General features: G+C 42.1%; 1 protein-coding gene across 1 annotated transcript in view; it reads right to left on the bottom strand.

The window, feature by feature from the left end:
* LOC128778382 (proline-rich protein 36-like) overlaps positions 1–19,738 on the bottom strand; it is a 75,492-nt gene extending 55,754 nt beyond the window's left edge. The window contains exons 1-4 of the mRNA XM_053907671.1: positions 19,655–19,738; positions 11,305–11,468; positions 9,418–9,510; positions 528–600 (exon numbers count right to left, since the gene is read on the bottom strand). Of these exons, the coding sequence (XP_053763646.1) occupies positions 528–600; positions 9,418–9,510; positions 11,305–11,468; positions 19,655–19,738 (414 nt within the window). The remainder of the gene's footprint in view (positions 1–527; positions 601–9,417; positions 9,511–11,304; positions 11,469–19,654) is intronic.
* Between the last annotated feature and the right edge of the window lie 363 nt (positions 19,739–20,101).

The raw sequence follows: 20,101 nt of genomic DNA, 5'->3' as shown, positions 1-20,101 counted from the left end.
TTTGGTATGACTTTTGGCCATTTGAGTCAGATGGACTCTCACCCACACAGAAAACAAGATTAAAACACCAACCACTGTTTAAATTTATATTCAGAATACCCTAGCCATGTTTTCTTCTTGATTTCAACTTTGTTCTGTTTCTCTTATCTCCCCTGCTTCAAACTCCTGATTCCACTGCCCAACTCTGGCCTCCATACTTAACCCATGAATTTGGGGTTCACCCTTACTACCTCCTGTGTCCTAATGTCAGCCTAGCTCACTCCTTGGGCAGTCATTATCTACCCCTCTCACCAGTGTTGGCTACAAAATTTGTGGGACCTAGTGCAAAATGAAAATGTGGGGCTTGTCATCTAAAAAACAAAAGAAAAATCTATTTCTTTATTTCGTGGTCTCTCTTGACTTGTCATGGTGTTTTCTCTGTGCTGTTTGATGTTGTACTCCCTTGTGCTCCAGGATACATGAGGAACAAATGAGGCCCAGTCCCACAACTCAACAAGTGGCACATGTGCAGCATGAACATACCTCACCCCAAACCTTCCTGCTTCACACCCAGGCCCCAACCAGGGCCTAGGTGCTAATGGTTGCTGGGGTCCCTGGCAGCTGAGAACCAGGGAGCAGGAGATGGTGAAAAACAGAATTGCTTATGAGCCAAGGCCCCAAGTCCCTGGTCATGCTTCATGGTCCCATTTGACTTCACTTATAGAACATAAATTCAAAGATAAAATTAGTAAAAATTTCAAGATAGCAATCACAAAACATTAAGCTTCAAGCACGGATCCTCCTGAGCAGCGGGCCCTGTGCAACAGCACTCGTGCACTCATGGTGCATGAGCCCTGCCTTGAATTCCTAATCCACACCCAGGAGCTAAAAATCCAATCCCCATTTGGGCCTCTCAGCCAACACCCTGGTCCTCTGTGAGGGAATCTGATTCAGACACTGTCCTTCACATACAATGTAAACTCATGACCAGAATCCAGAACTCAGTCCAGTTATTCCTTGGGCTTCTTGCTATATTCTGTGTGTCTGACTTCCCTGGAAATGTACTCAATGTGAACAAGTACCTCAGGACCGGAAATGAACAAGCCTTACTTTTCTCATGCTAGTCTCTGCTTCCCTTTCCAGAACATTTCCAAGTGCCTGAGCTCCTAAGAGGAGTGCTGGACCAGATCCCAATACATGCACAAAACTAACAGGACATCCTTCATCCAAGACCTTTTCTTTTTATCTTTTTTCCCTCCTTAACTTTCTCTAGCTCCATCCTCTAACTCATATTTCAAGTTAGTCTGTGTATAGTACAGGAAGTCCCTGATTATTCTTACAAGAGGCATTCTGATCCAGCCGTAACAAGAGAAAGAATCAAACAAAAGCCACTGTAATACCCTTCAGAGTAATCTGAGAAGGCTATATGCATTTGATAGTAACCAGCCATGTGCTTCTGGCTATAAGCTCCTAGATTGAATTTCTGTGCTACCAGTAAATATTAGATCTTCTACCAGTTCTGTGGAGAAATAAAAACAAGATGTACTCAAATAGACCATTTTTATTTCAGATGAATTGATAGTTGCTTTATCTTGAACACTTAAAAAATTTGTTAGGTTGGGGCACCTGAGTGGCTCAGTTGGTTAAGCATCTGACCCTTGATTTCGGCTCAGGTCATGATCTCTTAGTTCATGAGTTCGAGCCCCGCGTCAGGCCCTGAACTGATAGCACAGAGCCTGCTTCGGATTCTCTCTCTCCCTCTTTCTCTGTCCCTCCCCAGCTCATGCATGCTCTCTTTCTCTCTCTCTCTCTCTCTCTCTCTCTCTCTCTCTCTCTCAATATAAATAAATACAATATTAAAAAAAAAAGAAAAATTTGTTAGGCTCAAAAGAGTTTGAATTTAAATATGAAAATTATGGTCATCTTTCATTTAGTCCTTGCCTTATCCTTTTATCCATCACATTGTATGAAATCATATCACTTAATCATTTCATATCACAGTTTAAAAATGAAAAAAACCTTGAAAGCATCTCACGTACTCAGTTCATTTCACAGAGGAGGAAACTGAGACCCAGAGAAATTAATCCCAGAGTCACACACAGTACATTAGGTACTGTTGAGAGCACAGCGGGACCTGGCTTGTGACTTGCTGCTGGCCCTGGCCTGATTTTATAGCATAATAACTCAAAGAATCCAAAGAAATAAAAGTAATGTTTTTTGGATATATTTACAATTTTTTTCTGATCAAATGACAAATTAGCCTCAAATTTAAAAAATTAAACTGTTTTAAAGAAAATTAAAAGACCAACTACAAACTGGGAAACTTATTCAAATTCTGCAACACATAAACTCTATTGTTCTTATTAGATTAGAAAGCATTTACATAGTTACATAATTACAAATTAATTGTCATTAATATTTGAGGTTATTTAGAATCCTGCTTTTTGTTCCTTTCCAGGATACCATGTAATGATTATTTGGGGCCAATGAAGCCATTCCTTTTGATAATAATGTACTTGGAATTACTTTCATTAAGCATGACTTTAGCAGAAATGACCAATATAAGAATTTAATTCATGCCAAGTATACTACATTCAATGCTACAGAAGGGGTTGAACAGTGGCCATAGAGCCAGGCATAGTGGACGTAAAACATTGCCTGGGGTTTAGACACATGAGGCTGGCCTCATCCTGACCCAGTGCCTGTGCACAAAGAAAAGAGTAACTCCTTATCTAGGCCCACGATACCTACTCTGGCTGAACAGCCATGGAGAATTATGCCAATTAGGATGGAGCTGTCATAAAGTCTTAAGGGGTCTAGAAAGCCATTGCCCAGGCTGTTTAACAGGAATAACTCTCTCAGTGGCTTGGAAGTCTCCCAGGTCCCTGCAGAGGAAGCTGGTCCTGGTCAGAGAAGGCTTTGAGAGCAGTGATGAGAGGCTCAGGAGGAGGGAATTCATGAAAGGACCATTTCTAGAAAAAGAAAGAAAAGCAAGAGGCACAAAGTACATCCAGATAGAACTAGAGATTGAGACTATCCCATGGATGTTTGGCTAAGCTGGCCTCTTTCATTTGAGTGAGATCACAGTAAACATAGTAAATGCCCCCTAACTTGGAGGAATGCCTGATCTGGCACTGGCAGTGATGCCTTTTGTACCAGTTTGTATAGAAGACACTACACACCAGATGCCTGTCTGTCTTACCATGTTTCCCATCATCCAGAGGCAGCTGGCTCAACAGAATCATGGATGCTCACTGAAAACTAGGTCATGGTGCCAGTTAAGAGACAACATCCCAGGTGCACCTGGGTGGCTCAGTCAGTTAGGCGTCTGACTCTTGATTTTGGCTCAGATCATGATCTCATAGTTCATGGGATTGAGCCCTGCATCAGGCCCTGTGCTGACAGCACTGAACCTGCTTGGGATTCTCTCTCTCCCCCTCTGTCTGTCCCTCCCCCATGCTCTCTCTCAAAATAAATAATTAAACATTTTTTAAATTTGGATCTGACCTGTGGGTTGGAGTTTATCAACTCCTGATATAAACTAATTTTGTATTTCTTCTTCTCCTTCCTCTTACTAATTTTACATAAGAAAATTTAGTCTTTCATTAACGGTATGTTCTGGTGAGATTTCAAATTTGAGAGTAACTAAGACAGCTCAAAGATGGATGATGTTACTGTCTCCCAGAGGTAGATACAAGGACTGCTGGAACTTGAGGGGACTGTTGGGAATTGAGATACAATGAGATTGAGGACATCTTCCTTTCCGTGTATGGAAACCCTAGGGAAGCTCTTGTGTGGAACAAAGATGCTGAGTAGCCAAAGGAGTGGCCAATTAGAAAGTTATTGTTTCCCAGCCTTTCATATCCTTTGTGATTGCAGGGCTGGGACTCCACAGACCTCAGTTCTCCCTTATTGGCCGGGGTTCGTCAATAGGTGGCACTAGAGACTGGAGGGAAAGAGGCACGCTCCCTGCTCCCTCGGGATACCTCCTGTTTCTTTCTGTCTTACTATTCCTGTCAGCACCATCCTAGCAAAGGATTTGCACCCCAGGGCCAGCAGCAGATTGCTCCAGCAGTGTAGTTGATTCTGGTTTGCATTTCTTCCAACACTGCAGCACCATCGCATCCCCTAGTGACAGACCCCAGCACCAGCAAATCTGCATCCTTCCTCAGAGGAAGGTCTGGACCTTGCCCCACAGGTGAGCCTTCAAGCTCCTGAGGCAACAGGACAGCTGAGCAGTGACCATTCTGAGAGGTCTGAATTTCAACTCTGCAGGATCCCTCCTCAGACCTCTCAACCTTAACAGTCCCCAAATCTTCCATTCATTCCCCCAGTTCTAGGGTGGTAGCCCCTTGCTAAAACTGCTACTTTCTTAGTGTTTCCTTTTTTGCCTTTTTCATTTCTTCAATATTTGGTTGAATATTCTTTATGTGAAGTTCTCTGTTAAAATAAGTGGGTGATTTCTGTCTCCTGACTGATGTAATCAATCCAACCCCTCCACCATAAGGTTATATCCATTTTCTGGATGAGAAAATTGAGACCTAGAATAGGTAAATAACTGGACCAAAGCCATACAACTCGTATGAGACAGGAATAGGACTTAAACCTAGGTCTTTCTGGTTGTAAAGCCCTTCCTCTTTTTTTTTTTTTTTTAATGTTTATGTATTTATTTTGAGAGAGAGAGAGAGGAACAAAGAGAGAGAGAGAGACAGAGAATCCCAACCAGGCTCCATGCTGCCAGCACAGAGCCCAACAGGGGCTTGAATTCACGAAACTGTGACATCATGACCTGAGCCAAAACCAAGAACTGGATGCTTAACTGACTGAGCCACCCAGGCGCCTCAAGCACTTCCTCATTTAAACACTGCTGAGCTCTGCAAGGTGAAGGCAGATCTAGTCAATAGCTTGCTGGCCTCTTTTAGCAAGGAGACAGGTATTCAAATGAGACTGGGTTCAACCAAGGTAGGCCATGGAAATAAATACAAGAGTGAGCATACCTGGCAGCCTTAAGAGACTTTATAACACTGATGTGAGCTTCTATAATAATCTCCAGGAAAAAAAGGCGGAGAAGGGGGGCGAATAGAATAGAATAGAATAGAATAGAATAGAATAGAATAGAATAGAATAGAATAGTGGGGGGAGTTAATGGCTTTTCCCTTTTGTGAAATAGATATATAAATATTTAGTTTTCACATTAATCTCCAGCAAATATCTAGGATGTCTTGTGTAAACTTTTAGCAAACTGCCTGATCCCCAAGAACAAGCATGTGAAACCAACTAAGCTCATTTACATTCACAAAGTGCTATATGATATGTTCGTGGGTAAACGGTGAAATGAGGAACGGATGCAGATCCCAATTTGGGGTAATAAACATACTTGTTTGAAATAAAGCAAGGTTAGAAGCAGCGTTGGTGTTTGGGCTGGACCCAGCAGGCAGTTTCCAAGAGGAATAGCCAAGAGCCCTTCATCACTCTGCCAACCTGGGCTTCTCCTGTGCCTCCAGGGAAAATGAATCCAGGAAAGAGTAATGCCAATAAGGATGGGCTGTCAAAATCACCCTGAGGATCACATGAGGAAGGTGAGGCAGACCTGGGTGTTATTACTTGAGAGATTAGATAAATCTATCAGACCTTGCAGTCAAGTGTTACTTTCTAAGGGAGGAGCTCCAGGGGTCCCTTTGTATCGCTGTTTCCAAGTCTGCCCAAAGGATGGTGATTAAGATGGTGACCGTGTGGTCCTTTGTTGGTTGTGTCACCAGCATCGACATCTCCTCCTTCTGGCAGTTCCTTGATCTTTGTTTGCAGGAACCCCCATTACTTCACTGGCTACATTATGTGTGAACATCGAGAAGTTCTACCACCACCCCCAGCATGGGTGGACATGAGACCCAAGCCAAGCCAATCAGGTTCTCTCTCCTCAAAATTTCAGTCTTGATCAGAGGGACAACTGAAAACAATTATTGCTGAAACAATAGAAGGACCTTGAAAACACAGGTCATTAGTTCTACTATTTAGATGCCCAAAGCTGCCACTGTTCTGCTCTCTCCAAGCCTGATCCTTCCACTGTCCCCTCAATTTTCTGAGCTACCCTATTTCCCTCAAATAGATCCTTTTTTGTTTGGGGTGTGTGTGTGTGTGTGTGTGTGTGTGTGTGTGTGTGTGTGCGCATGCGCGTATGTGTTTGTGTTTTTGGTTTTTTTACCAGAGCCTTTGTTCATTATTTTGCTTGCTTGCAGCCAAGGAATCGTCACTGACTCCACAAACTGTATTGGTAAGGGAAAATCTAAGATTTCCTATAACTTTAGAGGACTCTCAGATAGGAAAAAGATAACTGTCTTGTTTTATAATGCTTCTAGTTGCAGATATCCAGAGGGAAGTCACAGGGAAGCAGACTGTAGCTTCTGTATATTCAGGGACCAAGTTAATTTTGTCCACCACTAGATCTGAAGTGTTCAGCACAGTGCTTGGCACAACATAGCTGCTAAATTAATATCAGATGCATGAATAAATAGAAATAGAGAAATCGTTTTCCAATGATTTGTTCAATACTGGAATTGCTACATCGTGAAACAGTGATCCCCTTGTCACTGCAGAGATTTAAATAGAACGTAGGGATGCCTGAGTGGCTCAGTGACTCTTGATCTCAGCTCAGGTCTTGATCTCAGGGTCATGAGCTCAAGCCCCCCATTGGGCTCCATGCTGGGCATGAAGCCTACTTAGAAAAAAAATGAGTGAATAAATAGAACCTAGACCTCTTAAGATGAAAAAAATCCTGCATTGAGCAGGTGGTTTCCAAAATACATTGTAATTCATCTTTGTTATTCCACAATTGTTTCTTACTTGCTTAACTGAAAATACATTTATTTATTTATTTACTTACTTATTTATTTATTTATTTATTTACATTTATTTATTTACTTACTTACTTACTTATTTACAATTTATTTTTTAATGTTTATTTATGTATTTTGAGGGGGGAAAGAGAGAGAGGGAGAGAGAATCCCAAGCAGGCTCTGTGCTGTCATCACAAAGCCCAACACAGGGCTTGAAACCATAAACCATGAGATCATGACCTGAACCAAAATCAAGAGTCAGATGCTTATCCGACTGAACCACCCAGGTGCCCCTAGAAAATATATTTTAAAATAAAAATATGCATTAAGGTAGTATGTAGAACAAAGACTAGATAAGTAGAACAAATAATTTTTCTATGTTAAAAAGGCATTTCCTTATAAGCCCACAAAAAGCCAGCCAAAGCCATAGTAGGAGATGTAAACCATTGCTGGTCTTATTTGCGATGACCTACACTTGATCTATTTTTAGTCTCAAGAAAAGTGAAGTAATAAGAAAATGGATAGTTTGGTTGCCATGGTTATTCCCATCCACTGGCTCATCTCACCACCCATTTTCCATCATTTCTAGTAATCCAGTTTCCCAGCATGGTATCTTAGGAGCCTAACTAAGGCTCTTTATTAAATGGGTTCCCTTGGTACCACCCTCCTCTGGCCACTTTTCACAGTTTCCCTTTGTCTTGCCAGCCTTCAGCATGGCTGGGGAGTGGAAAATAACCAGCCTAAGACCACCAAGATTTTTTAGTGCGGGTAAGTCTCATGCTTGGTCACAACCACTGAAGGGTCTGAAGGGTTCATGTGTTCCTGAACATTAAAGATACATCCTTCCCCATTAGCAGGGCAAAAAGCAATTGAGATTATGGGTTGCCATTTTCTTTAACATGGATTTCACTGACTGTATAAGTAGCACATCTTGGCAGTAAAGGCAGGTGGAATTGAAGGCAACACAGTCTGGAGAATATGCTTGCTACCTTGTGAAACTGAGTTAGACATCTGTCTTGGTTGCTTTGGATTTCTTTAGTAGTTAACAAAGACACTACCTCTGCTTTTGGCCAAAACCCACGAAAATGGAAAGAACCAATTTGGGGCCTCTTAAGAGATACTTTGTGGGGAACTGTGCTCCCTTGAGAAATTCTGGTCTTTGTTATAGCAGGGTATGGAAATTTGACTTTGTACTGACTCGGACACTTTTTTTTAAGGCATTGCTGGTGCCACACATCTACACATCTAAACACTAGGTGGCAACCTTGCCTTTCGTGTCACCAACATGAGCTATGGGGGAATTCCATGGTGAACAGGAGACAGCAAGGTCCTTGCTTTCGCAGAGCTTGCACAGAAGTAGAAGAGGTAGACACTAAACAAGCAAATAGAAATAATTTTAGATAATGGCTGCAATGAAAACATGACGTCATAGTGTAATAGCAAGTGGGCATGAGGGGAAAAGGATGGTGGTCAGGAAACACCTCCGAGGAGCCAGTACATGACCCTCAGTCCAAATAAAGAGATGGAGTTATCGGGGCCAAGAACTGGGGAAACAGTGTTCAGGAGGAGGGAAAATCAGTGTAGTGGCCCAGGAGCGGACAAGCTTTAAGTATGAAAGAACTAGAAAGAAGCTAGTGTGGATCGAGCATGGGGAGGGGAGGAAAGAATGGGATATGAGGCTGGACGATAAGCAGGGGTCAGACCACATAAGGACAGCGGGCCAACGAAGGAGATAGTATTGTATTCCAAGCTCAATAGAAAACACTGGAGGAAGAGTTAGGTGGTGAGGAGACCTGAAATCACCCTCACCATTATCACCCACAAGGATGTAATAAGCTCCTTACAATGCTCACAGTGGACTGACCATTAAGATAGCAGACTTGGTAGGGGTGCCTCGATGGTGCAGTCAGTTGAGCGCCTGACTCTTGATCTCTGTTCAGGTCGTGGGTTTGAGCCCTGCGTCAGGCTCTGCACTGACAGTGTGGAGCCTGCTTGGGATTCTGTCTCTCCCTCCTTCTGCCTCTTCTCTGCTTGCACTCTCTTTCAAAATAAATATATATTTTTTAAATAGCAGTTTGGTAGATATGGCTTCCCCCCAGAACCTCCCAACCATGAAAAGACTTTGAGGACACAGCACACCCCAATGAAGGCATCCTGTTGAGTGTAGATCCCTGCAAGAAAAAGGCATAAGCAGGGGGGAAAAAATTCAATTTTTGGAAACACTGAACACTGTGACAAAAAACCATTTCCTGCTGAGAAAGTATTTTAACACACAAACCTCCTTTATGCCAGAAAGAAAAACAAAAGAGGTAGAATTTTCCCATCGTGATATGCACAGATCAAATTCAGGCTCCAGGACACCTCAGTTCAGCACGGCTCTCTTTTCCTAAGGAAGCTTTATGATAAACGGTGATGGCAACTAACCGATAGATTGTCTATTTAGTGCAATAACTGAGGCATTTTAGCCAGAAGGCAAACATTCTAAAATAAATGCAGCCTTGCCCGGCTGGTCTCAAGCCTTTCCTTTTGATACAGCCACACTGAGACCTCTTTATGGGCTATTCTGCTCACTTAGCCTGAAGGTGTAGCTCTGAGCAGCACCTACCTCCGGTGGCTGTGAGCAGAAGCGGCAGGAGGAGGCTTTGCCCCCTCAGCCCTCAGAACAAAGACGAAGGTGCAGGACTGCTTTTCATGCCAACTGCATGGGTGCACACAGACACTCACATAGAGTTAAGCCCCCTTTTTACGACTCCCCCACCCCTGCTTTTTAAGGCTGCTCTGGTTGAGTATTACGAACTGAGAAGCTGGCCCATTCAAGTAACAGAAATGAGGAATGTCTATCTAGTGGGGTTCATGTCCAAGTAGAGAGGACAGCCACTCTCCACTCCAGCTCCCGTCAGATGTTTCCATACAAGAATGTGGAGCCTGATGTTATAAGATCTCCTGATGTTTCTAGAGAAACCAGAAATCCAGATTTTAATGTGAAGTCTCCTGCTTTTTAAAATGTTTCCAACTGATTCTGGGGCGCCTGAGTGGCTCAGTGAAGCCTCCGACTCTTGATTTCAGCTCAGGTCATGATCTCACGGTATTGAGAACAAGCCCACGTCAGGCTTCACACTGAGCATGGAGCCTACCTGAGATTCTCTCCCTCCCCCTCTCCCTCTGCCCCTCTGCCCTTGCGTGCTCACTCTCTCGCACTCTCAAAAATTTTTTAAAAACAATTTTTTAATTTTAAAAAATTTATAAAATGTTTGCAAGTGATTCAATAAAAAGAAATTTTTATGGCCAGTCACATTCTGTGGGCCTTATGTGGCCTATAGGCCACTGGTTTGTAAACTCCAGTCTTCTATTTTCCAATATTTATTATAATTTCAAATGTGTAGAGAAGTCAAAATAATTTTACAACGGACACCTCTGTATATCTAAAACCTAGATTCTAGTTGCTTTGTCATATATCCCTATTCAGCTACTTATTTTAAAGAAATGTTAACTGTTACGGAAATTTGAAGGAGCAGGAGAGAGGAAAGGAGAGAGAAAGTCCTGCAGAGGTGACTCTAGTCTATTAACTCATTTCTTAAAATTCAACTTCAGGGACAGAAGAAATGGGGAATTACTAATGAACAGGTGTAAAGTTTCAGCTAAACAAAATGAGTTAAGTTCTGAAAATCTGCTATACAACATTGTACCTATAGGTATCAATGCTGTATTGTACACTTAAAAATCTGTTAAGAGGGTAGATCTTAAGTGTTCTCACCAGCAATAAAATGAATAATAATAACATTTTAAAATTCAACTTCTTTCATCCAGCTTTCTATTTGGCCATGATTTTTATTCTTTTTGTTTTTATTTTATTTTTTTATTTGAGAGAGAGAGCATGCAAGCAGGGGAGAGGGGCAGAGGGAGAGAGAGAGAGAGAGAGAGAGAGAGAGAGAGAGAGAATCTCAAGCAGGCTCCACACTGAGTGTGAAGCCTGACACAGGGCTCAATCCCACAATCCTAGAATCATGACCTAAGCCGAAATCAGGGACACTCAACTGACTGAGCCACCCTGGTACCCTTGGCCATGATTCTTAGATGGAGCTTAGGAGTTACATATTTCAAAGCCCTGGTGAGCCAAGTCATCCCTGGGTCGATAGAAGCTACCTCTCCAAGTGACATCCTGAGAAGTGAGCCCCTGGATCCTTGAGGGTTTGTGGAGCACACATGCTTCTCCCATCTGTCTGGATACAGAAACTCTGACACCCCTGAGTGAGGCCTGGAAGGTTCAGGCATGCCATAAATTACCATTCACTGCCCTCAATATAGTCAGAAAGGGCTGGACACAGACCTTGGGATCCCCACTGGGAGGAGAGTGTGCAGTTAGAGCTATCACTTGCTGAATATGTGTGAGCACGACTTTTTGCACATGGGATGCTCATTTTGTGTGGGAGGTTAGAGTCAAAAGCCTTGGCTGTGAAAACTGATTATTTTAATTAAGTCCCCTGAGACTTACTGCAGATCACTTTTCAAAGGTTGAAAATAGTCTTTCTCAGGGTTCCCACATGTGCACTGGGACCCAAGAAAAGTATTTAAATCCTGACAGCAGCTCTCGTGTTGGCTCGTCTGGAGAGATGGATCAGCAGCCTGCTCTCGTCCTTTGTGGCGACTGAGGAGTACCTAGGGACAGAGTGGGGAGAGAAAGCTGTTATGCCTACTACTGTTCCCCCACTGCTTTGCACTGAGCTTAAAAAAATTACATTTCCCGTGTGGTAGCAGCGTATCATTAAGGGATGGTAATCACCATGGTAACCAGGGGTAGTCTGCTACAAGCAAAGGAAGAAAGAAAACCATCAGCCAGAGCTTGCTGCACCCACATTAGCTCAAAATGCCCAGGCTCTTAAGTAATATGGAAAAGGAATATTTTTCTAGAATGACAGCTAAACCAAATTTTAGAATCATTAAATCATTACACTGTAAGAGTGACAGAATTACAGAATGACCACAGGCTGTAACTCCATACCCTCAGGATCAGCCAATCAGGTAAATTATCAGGCCAGTGACCCCATGGTGGTGGAAGGAGGGAGAGGGTCCGGAAAACTGTGGCCACGCTCTGAGAGAAGGAGTAACAGCTTCTGCAGCTGCAGCGAATCGTAGCAATGCAAGAACCAGTCCTGTTACATCAGGTCATGCAATTTCCAAAGGAAGCTGAGAATGAAGATTTTATGTGAAATATCCCAAAATGACTACTACTCAGAATTAATTTCAAGCAGGTCTAATAAAATACCTCTGGGAACTCCAGTTTACAGCATTCACTTCAATACCCGCGCCCACTCCTTCTTAAACTCTGAGGATACTGAGGTCCAGAAAAGTTGTTATTTATTCATGTCACACAGTCAGTGAATAAGTAGGACCTCTTGGGGTCTGGATTCCCGGTACAGTGCCCCTTCCCTTCTAAAATATTGTGGAGACAAGCCAGCTTAGCTCATTTCCACTTTAATGGGTACAAAAAGTCTACTGGCACAGACGCGCCTGGGTGGCTCAGTCAGTTCAGCGTCCTCCTTCAGCTGAAGTTATGATCTTGAGGGTCACGAGTTAAAGCCCCGCCTCGGGCTCTGTGCTGACAGATCAGAGCCTGGAGCCTGCTTTGGATTCTGTGTCTCCCTCTCTCTGCTCCTCCCCTGCTCACATTCTGTCAGTCTCTCTCTCAAAAATAAATAAACAATTAAAAAAAAATTTTTTAAACCTGCTGCCAGTCAGTCTTTACTGATTTTTAAACCATAAAATCAGTTCTCAGAGAGTATGAGATGTGTGAGTCTATCCACTCCTATCCATTCCTTGTTAGATCATTTCCTAATAGTTTGGGTTGACTGTTACTGTAAATGGGATTTTCAAATTATATTTTCGACTAATAGCTCTTTGTATATAGAAACCTATAATTTTCTCATTACATTTGTAGTACCCACTTTACTGAATTTTCTGTAATGACACATCAACTCATTGTCATGGAATTTCTAAACATAGAATCAAATCTTCTGCAACTGTTATTTTACTCCTTCATTTCTTTTTTTGTCTTTGAATAATATTTACATAGGACAGTGTTAACTAAGAGTATTTAGGGGGCATCTTTGTCTTATTCCAAAATTTAACAGGAATTCTTCTGTCTCACCATTAAGCATGATGCTGGCTTTATATCTACATCTATATCTTAAACATATTAAGAAAGTATCTATTTCTATTTTATTAAAGACACCTTAGAAAATAATGAATATATGTTACATTATATCAAATTCTTGTTTTAGCACCAATGGAAATAACTAAATGGTTTTACTCCTTTCAGAAATATGAAGAATTATATTACTCAATATCCTAGGGTGGAACTACTTTTGCCTTCCCCAAATGAAGTCTATTCTTTTTTTTTTTTTTTTAAGTTTTGTTTATTTAAGTAATCTCTACACCCAACGTGGGGCTCAAACTCATGATCTCAAACCCTGAGATCAAGATTCACCAGCTTTTCTGACTGAGCCAGCCAGGCACCCCAGTCTATTCTTTTAAAGTTCCACTGGATTCTGGTTGCAAACATTTCATCTCAGACATTTGTATTCATATATCTTTTTGTTGTGATATCTTTGACAGGTTTTGTCATCAGCGTTATTCTGTGCTTATAAAGTAATTTGGAGGCTTTGCTTCTCTGCACTCTTGAACAGTTTAAACAGCATGGGGGCTGTCTGGTCATTAAAGACTTGATTGGCTTAAACTATTAAAATACCCAAGTTCCCTTGGCCTTGACCAAGTCCTTTACACTGGAGTATGCTCTCTGCTTTGGTGTCCAGGAACAGTTTTATCTCCCCTCCTTTAATCCTGTTTCGTAATCCCCCTGGCTATAAACCCCATGTCTCCTTCATGGTGGCCTTGGAGCCTTCACAGGAACTAGAACCCTTCTGTGTCAGCACAGAATGGTGGAGGTGTAAATGTAGATTACATTCATTTCTCTATCCCTTTCCTCCTGCTTAGAAGGAGTACCACACTCAGATTCTTGTTACATTTAATCACTGGTCTTTAGCATTATTTAGAGCCCTGAATATTAAATGACTATTTATATCTAGGCCAGCACAGGTGTGTCTCTTCTCCTCTTTTTCTTTGTCCAGTTTTTATCCTCTTTACTTTTTCCTTTCCTTCCTCTCTCTCTTTTTTCTAGTCCTTTCCTCCTGCTAATGACAGAGGTGTGAATATAGATTAGACCACAAGAACAGGAGACTTTGTTTGTTTAACTTGTAACCCGGATTCTAGCCTTTCACCGACATTTTTTTTTTTTTTTTTTTTTTTTTTTGCAATAAAGCCAAGACCATCCCACAGAGTCTCCTAGTCACCCCAAATGAATCATTTGGTGATGAAACAAACCATCTTATCTTTCTCACCATCCTTCACATAGGTAAAACTACCACTGGAATTGACTACAGATGGGTGGAAAAGATCTTCTGCAGGAAACATTTCACATCTTCATCAGGATGCTCTCAAACTAACGAGCCAGCTCACGAGTTTTCTGGACTCAATGGATATTTGTGATCCAGAGAAGAAAAACTCCAGGGCTTGACCACATGCCTTTAGTTAAAACAGGCAAGTTGAAAATCTCGTGCCCTAAAGATGAGAACCAGAAGTTGTCCTTCCCTAGAGATTTTATTATCAAGAGGAAGAACATGTATGTTCTTGGGGTGGGGATGGTGAGGATCCCTTTTAAATCAGGCAAAACTGTGCCACCCATTTCCTGGGATCTTGGTGCCCAACTCTATGTTCTTTCTGAAGACCACCATCCAAAATGAGGTTGGGGTAATAGTGCAACCAAAAAAAAGAAATTTGCCGATGACAGGAACATGGTTCTCACAGCAGTAAACATGAACAGGTGGTTGAGCAGCAGGTTCTTAAAGACTGTGCCACTCACTACAAGAGAAGGAAGACAGAAGATACAACATTTGCACTTGTAAAAATATCTTGCCTTTAATAACAACTTTACACTGTAAATGCAAATGATATGTTAAACTCCGTGGGGGAATGGCATGATATTGCCATAGTTATTTGGTAGGACAATAAAACAATGGTAGCAGGAGCCCTGCTGGGCACTTGTATGGTACTTAACATTTTCAAAGGCTCTGACAGGCACCAATTCATTGTAAGGCTTTTCACGTGCTCTCTCTGGTCTGACAGTGCTTTAGAGGCATGTAAATAACTCTTTTCTACACGTATACCTTAATGCAGTAGCTAACTTAGTTTATATCCTCAATTGACAGTTTTTAAGGTTGCTGTAACGTAGGAAAGAAGTCAAATTATGTACTAGTTAACAGCCTAGAGATTAGCGGTTCTTAGCTTGAGACTCTAACATCCAGTTATGGAGAATAAATAATACTAACTTCTCTTCCTGGGTTTTACTTTTCTCTGCCAACATATCCCATTAACAGAGCCCCAAAGTACACAAAGACTTTAATCAGATTTTAGAAATGCACGTGCACTAACTTTGTCAATAATAACAAAAACTTCATGGGCCAAAATACATTTTTATCTATGCCCTCCTCCCACAGAATTTACCATCCGTATTACTGACCAAATATGTGAAAGCAACCTATCCCATAAATAATTTACTGTACATTTTTATTGGCTCAAGGCATGTGTTTCTTTTGAGGGTGATACTCAAACTCCCTTGGATTCTTTCTCAGAGTTCATTATGGTCTTTTCCCCCTAGGTTATGAAAATATTCTTTGCTTGACCAAACTTTAATCATAATCAGGTTCCTGGACCTTCTCCTAGGTTCATCTGTGCACGTCCTTGTAAAATCTAATTTTAGCAAGAACCCTGCCAAGTCAGTTTCACAAGAGGCCCCATTCCCACTATCTGATCAGCCTCAATATCTAATCAAGGTCTTCATCCTCCACTGTCTTCCAGGTAATGTCTGACCACCCTGGTCTGTCTTCAGCAGTGATCCTGTTAGGTCAGGGTAGCCAGGGTTCCCATCAGCCCTGATGTTTCCCCTTAGAGATTCTCTATCCACTGATCCCCACCCTGCTTCTTGGCTGTGAATTGCCACTTGCCCGTGCTGTATTCAGAATTGAGCCTGGTTCTACTCTGAGGTCTCTTTTCCCCTATTGCAATAGTCCTGAATATAATCTGTTTTTACTGCTTTACCTGCTTTCCAGCTCCAGTTCTTCTTTGACAACTATTAAACAACTATAGTCATGTATTTATTGTCCACTTCTAGGAAAATTACTTAAAAATAAATACCTATGGGGCGCCTGGGTGGCTCAGTCAGTTGAGCATCTGACTTCAGCTCAGGTCATGATCTCACGGCTCATGAGTTCTAGCCCCACGTCACACTCTGTGCTGACAGCTCAGAGCCTGGAGCCTCCTTCAGATCCTGTGTCTCCCTGTCTCTCTGCCCCTCCCCCATTAGTGCTCTGTCTCCATTTCTCTCTCAAAAATAAACGCTAAAAAAATTATAAATAAATAAATAAGTAAACAAATACCTATGGACAAGTTAGAAGAAATTAACGTTCAACTTTTCTTTATGCTGAAAACCAGTATACAAACATAAATATTAAGTGTACTTCAATCCACACATGGAATTACTGAGGTTGTGCTAGGCATAAGGATACCAATACAACGTGATTCCTACCTTTACAGATTTCATAGCCTATCTAGGTAAGGGGAAATGTCTATGTTGAATAAAGTCTAATAATATTTAAAATAGAGATGTGCCAGATAGACAAACAGGCAGATAGAATGGAGGCTCGAAGGAGAAAGCAATCCATACACTTGGGATCATGGGGTGATCAGAGAAAGCCAGAGAGAGGAGACAGCATTTTAACTTATCTATGAAGGTGAAGTAAGCAGTTTCCAGCTGGACAGGGAGAAGGTAGTTGTTGGCAGAGGGCAGAGGAACCACAAAAGCAAAGGTGGAGAACAAGACACAGGGCACTGTTCCCCTCACTCCTGCAGGGAAGGGTTGGAGCATAGCATGAAGGCATTTGCTGAGTGCACAGAAGCATACAGGAATGAGAGGGTCTAGAGAAGAAATGTAAAGCATTGATCTCAAGTTTGAGACAGTCTTGAGGAGCTGATTTCACACACATGTGACATCTGACAGAAAGCAGTGGCTGGACCAGTGAGTTTGTGAAGGTATATGAGAGGTCTTAGAACTCTAGCTGCATTTCTCACTAGAGTGAAGCTTCTGATCATGAGAAACATTTCAGCAGAAAAAGATCAGAACTGGAAGGGCCATTAGTGAGCATCTAATTCAGTCCCTAGTGGCTACAATGATGGCCTCCAGCTTCAGGACCTGTGTCCAGCAGTGCCCCACCCCCCCCCCTCCCCTGCCCCACAGTCAACACAGAACAACCTCTCAGTGAAAGCCTCTGGCCACTCTGAAGGAAAAAGCATAGGAAAGATGGAAGGGGTATATGGAAAGAAAAGCGGGCAGGCTGGCAGGCAAGCAGGCAGGCTGACTGGCCTGTGACCCTGGCTTGAGATTTGGCCGGCATTTGGTTTATTCTCAGCATCTCGCTGGAAGGGAAACTCCCTTGAGCCCAGTTCCCATCAGAGCAAAGGAATGGCTTTTCACAGCCTACTACACAGAAACAAGACTGCCTTCAGTCCCTCTTGGGGAAGAAGGGCTTTTGTGGTACTTCAGCTGCGTGGTTGGTCCTTTTTTCTCACTTCACCAGAGCAATTGGTTGTGAGTTTCCAACCCAGCCCTTCAAACCCTTACAGGAAATTCCTAGAGACTAATTAGTCCGGCTACAAAGTTTTTGGCAGCTCAGCTCTGAAGCCCTCCTTTGAATTCTAAAGGAATCGGCAGGGGCACCTGGGCCTCTACTCCTGTGTTTTCCTCAGCCTTGACCCAGAGACCTGGGTGGGATGGGTTTCCCCACATGGAACAAAATTGACCCTTGATTTCTTTGCCCCAGTGTTCTCCTACACCAGGTGTCCTGAATTAAGTAAGAAGAGGAGGTTTAACCCAGTGCTTGTTAAACTTTAGCATGTGTCAAAATCACCTGTAGGGTTTGCTAAAGCACAGCTTTACTTGAGGACCCACTCTCCGTTTCTGATTCAGTAGGTTCAAGATGGAACCTGAATTTGATTTCCCACCAAGTCCCAGAGATGATGCTAATGCTTGTGTGCCATTGCTCACACTTTAAGAACCACCAAATCAGGAATCAGGTCTTGTATTCTCTCTCTCTCTCTTCTTTTTTCCTACCTACCTATGCCTCAAAATTGCCAGGAATTCCCAAGTTAGGAATCAAGCCATATATATATATATATGTGTGTGTATATATATATATATATATACACACACATATATATACACACACACACACACACATATATATACATATATATGTGTATACACACACATATGTATATATATACACACATGTATATATATACACACACATATATGGATCTATATATATGTATACATTTTTTTTTTCTGCAAACAAGTTCTTCTCTGTCCTCCTATACCCCTGTCCTTCTTAGAAACATAATCATTTCATTGATTAATTACTATTCAACCCAGTATCACTACAATAGTTTTGTTCCTGGCATTGTGAGACATTCCTAATTTTATTTCCTGTCCCTCTTGTCTAGACCAGAATCTTATTTATAATCTCCAGGCCCAAATACATGTATAATAGAAACAAAAAAAAAAACCAAAACAATACAGCCTAGGGAACAATGACAGTGTTCTTTCCTAAGAAAAAGGAGCTTCAGTTGAAAGCTTATGCAAGCTTTAGACAAAATGGAGTTGTGTGCACACGGAGTGATGGTAAATTTCCTGCTAGCATTCTATTAGGTTGTGCTAGTGAGGAGATTTTTTTTCCCTGGAGAAGATTAGGAATTGGTGCCAGAATTAATTAAGGAATAAAGGTGAGTGAATCTTTTCCTCTGTTGAATAGAGTCTATTCCACATGGCCTTGCCTGCTCTAATAATACCAGACAAGTCGTAGTATGAATATCCCTTCCTGCAAGAGATGCCAGGGCAAGGCTGTTATGCTTGTAGAGGAGCTGGCTAAATTCACAAACTCCCACTTATAATGATTTTTCACATGTTGAACTACTTCCGAAGAGAGAAGGAATCTCCATGGGCAGTATTTGCAAGGTCAGGGAAAGACACAATCAGAAGCCAGTTTTAGAGCTGGCCAGTTTGGGCCCTCAGATGGTTGGCCTGGGTGGAGATACAGAGAGCTATAGTTCACTCTGGATGTTACCAGCTACCAAAAGCTACAGTTATTTGTAGGTAGCATGGGGCCACAGGTGCGGTAACAGAGCAGGTGCTAAAGGGTCGTGAAATGTGACTTGAACGTGGAAAAGAATGTGTCTAAGAGAGAAATGACAGAAAGTTGTAGAGGGTTGTGATGGGTAGACATGAATTTTTAAAGGAGACTATTGAACCCACTAGGACATGAAGTAGAGGGTGGGAGAGATGCTGTCAGCTGACAAAGAAAATGCTTCATGGACTGGGGCGGGGCGGGGGGCGGTGAAACGTGGAACATCTTGAACACACTTGGTTAGGTTACTGGGGTCGGAATATTTCACTTAAACACTGAACATTCTCCAAGATTCATGTTGTGCTGGACTGGCTTACAGCCGTGCCATTTTGTTACAAAGTGTACAACCTTTGCATTCTACAATAAGGGGCTTGGTGCTGGGTTTATACCAAAATGACCGAAATGAAATCACTGACAAGAAGAAGCGAAAAGTATAACACTTTCCAACTCTGAAATCATGATTTGATTAGACAATCTCCAGCTTTTATTTGTGCCATTTCTTCTCTTTGCTCACGTGTATCACCTCACACCTACGTTTATTCTGTTTCTTACCACTTCCTTGTAGAAACACAGACTCTGGGCTAGGAGGTAAGCTTCCAGGAGGGCATGAACTCTGACGGCTTTGTTCACGAACATGTACTCTGTGCCTGGTGCCTGTGTGGCATAGTGTGTGCTCAATAAATGTTTGTTGAATGAATAAAGAGAGGGAGGGTACACAGGGGAGAAAACTAGAAAAGAGGGGAAGAAATGTTTCTGAACAGTGGATCTGGCCCAGAGTCCCCTTAACCAGTGTCATCACTTTGGATGTTGTGCCTTAAATTCTCAGAACAGCACTTTTCCTCAATAGTAAAATAGGAATAATTATGCCTGTCTGGCAGGGCTGTTGTGGGGATTAGAGAAATATGTGTAAAGTACTTCGCTCTGTACCTGATGAGGAGTTCAGTAAATGATAATCATTATTATTATTCAATCATTCTGGTTTTCTTTTCACTACAGCCA

The sequence above is a fragment of the Panthera pardus genome, unplaced genomic scaffold (genome assembly GCF_024362965.1).
Source record: "Panthera pardus isolate Hobbes unplaced genomic scaffold, ASM2436296v1 HiC_scaffold_2, whole genome shotgun sequence".
NCBI classification, from domain to species: domain Eukaryota; kingdom Metazoa; phylum Chordata; class Mammalia; order Carnivora; family Felidae; genus Panthera; species Panthera pardus.
The sequence above is the reverse complement of the archived record's forward strand: the minus strand, read 5'-3'. Positions and strand labels throughout refer to the sequence as shown.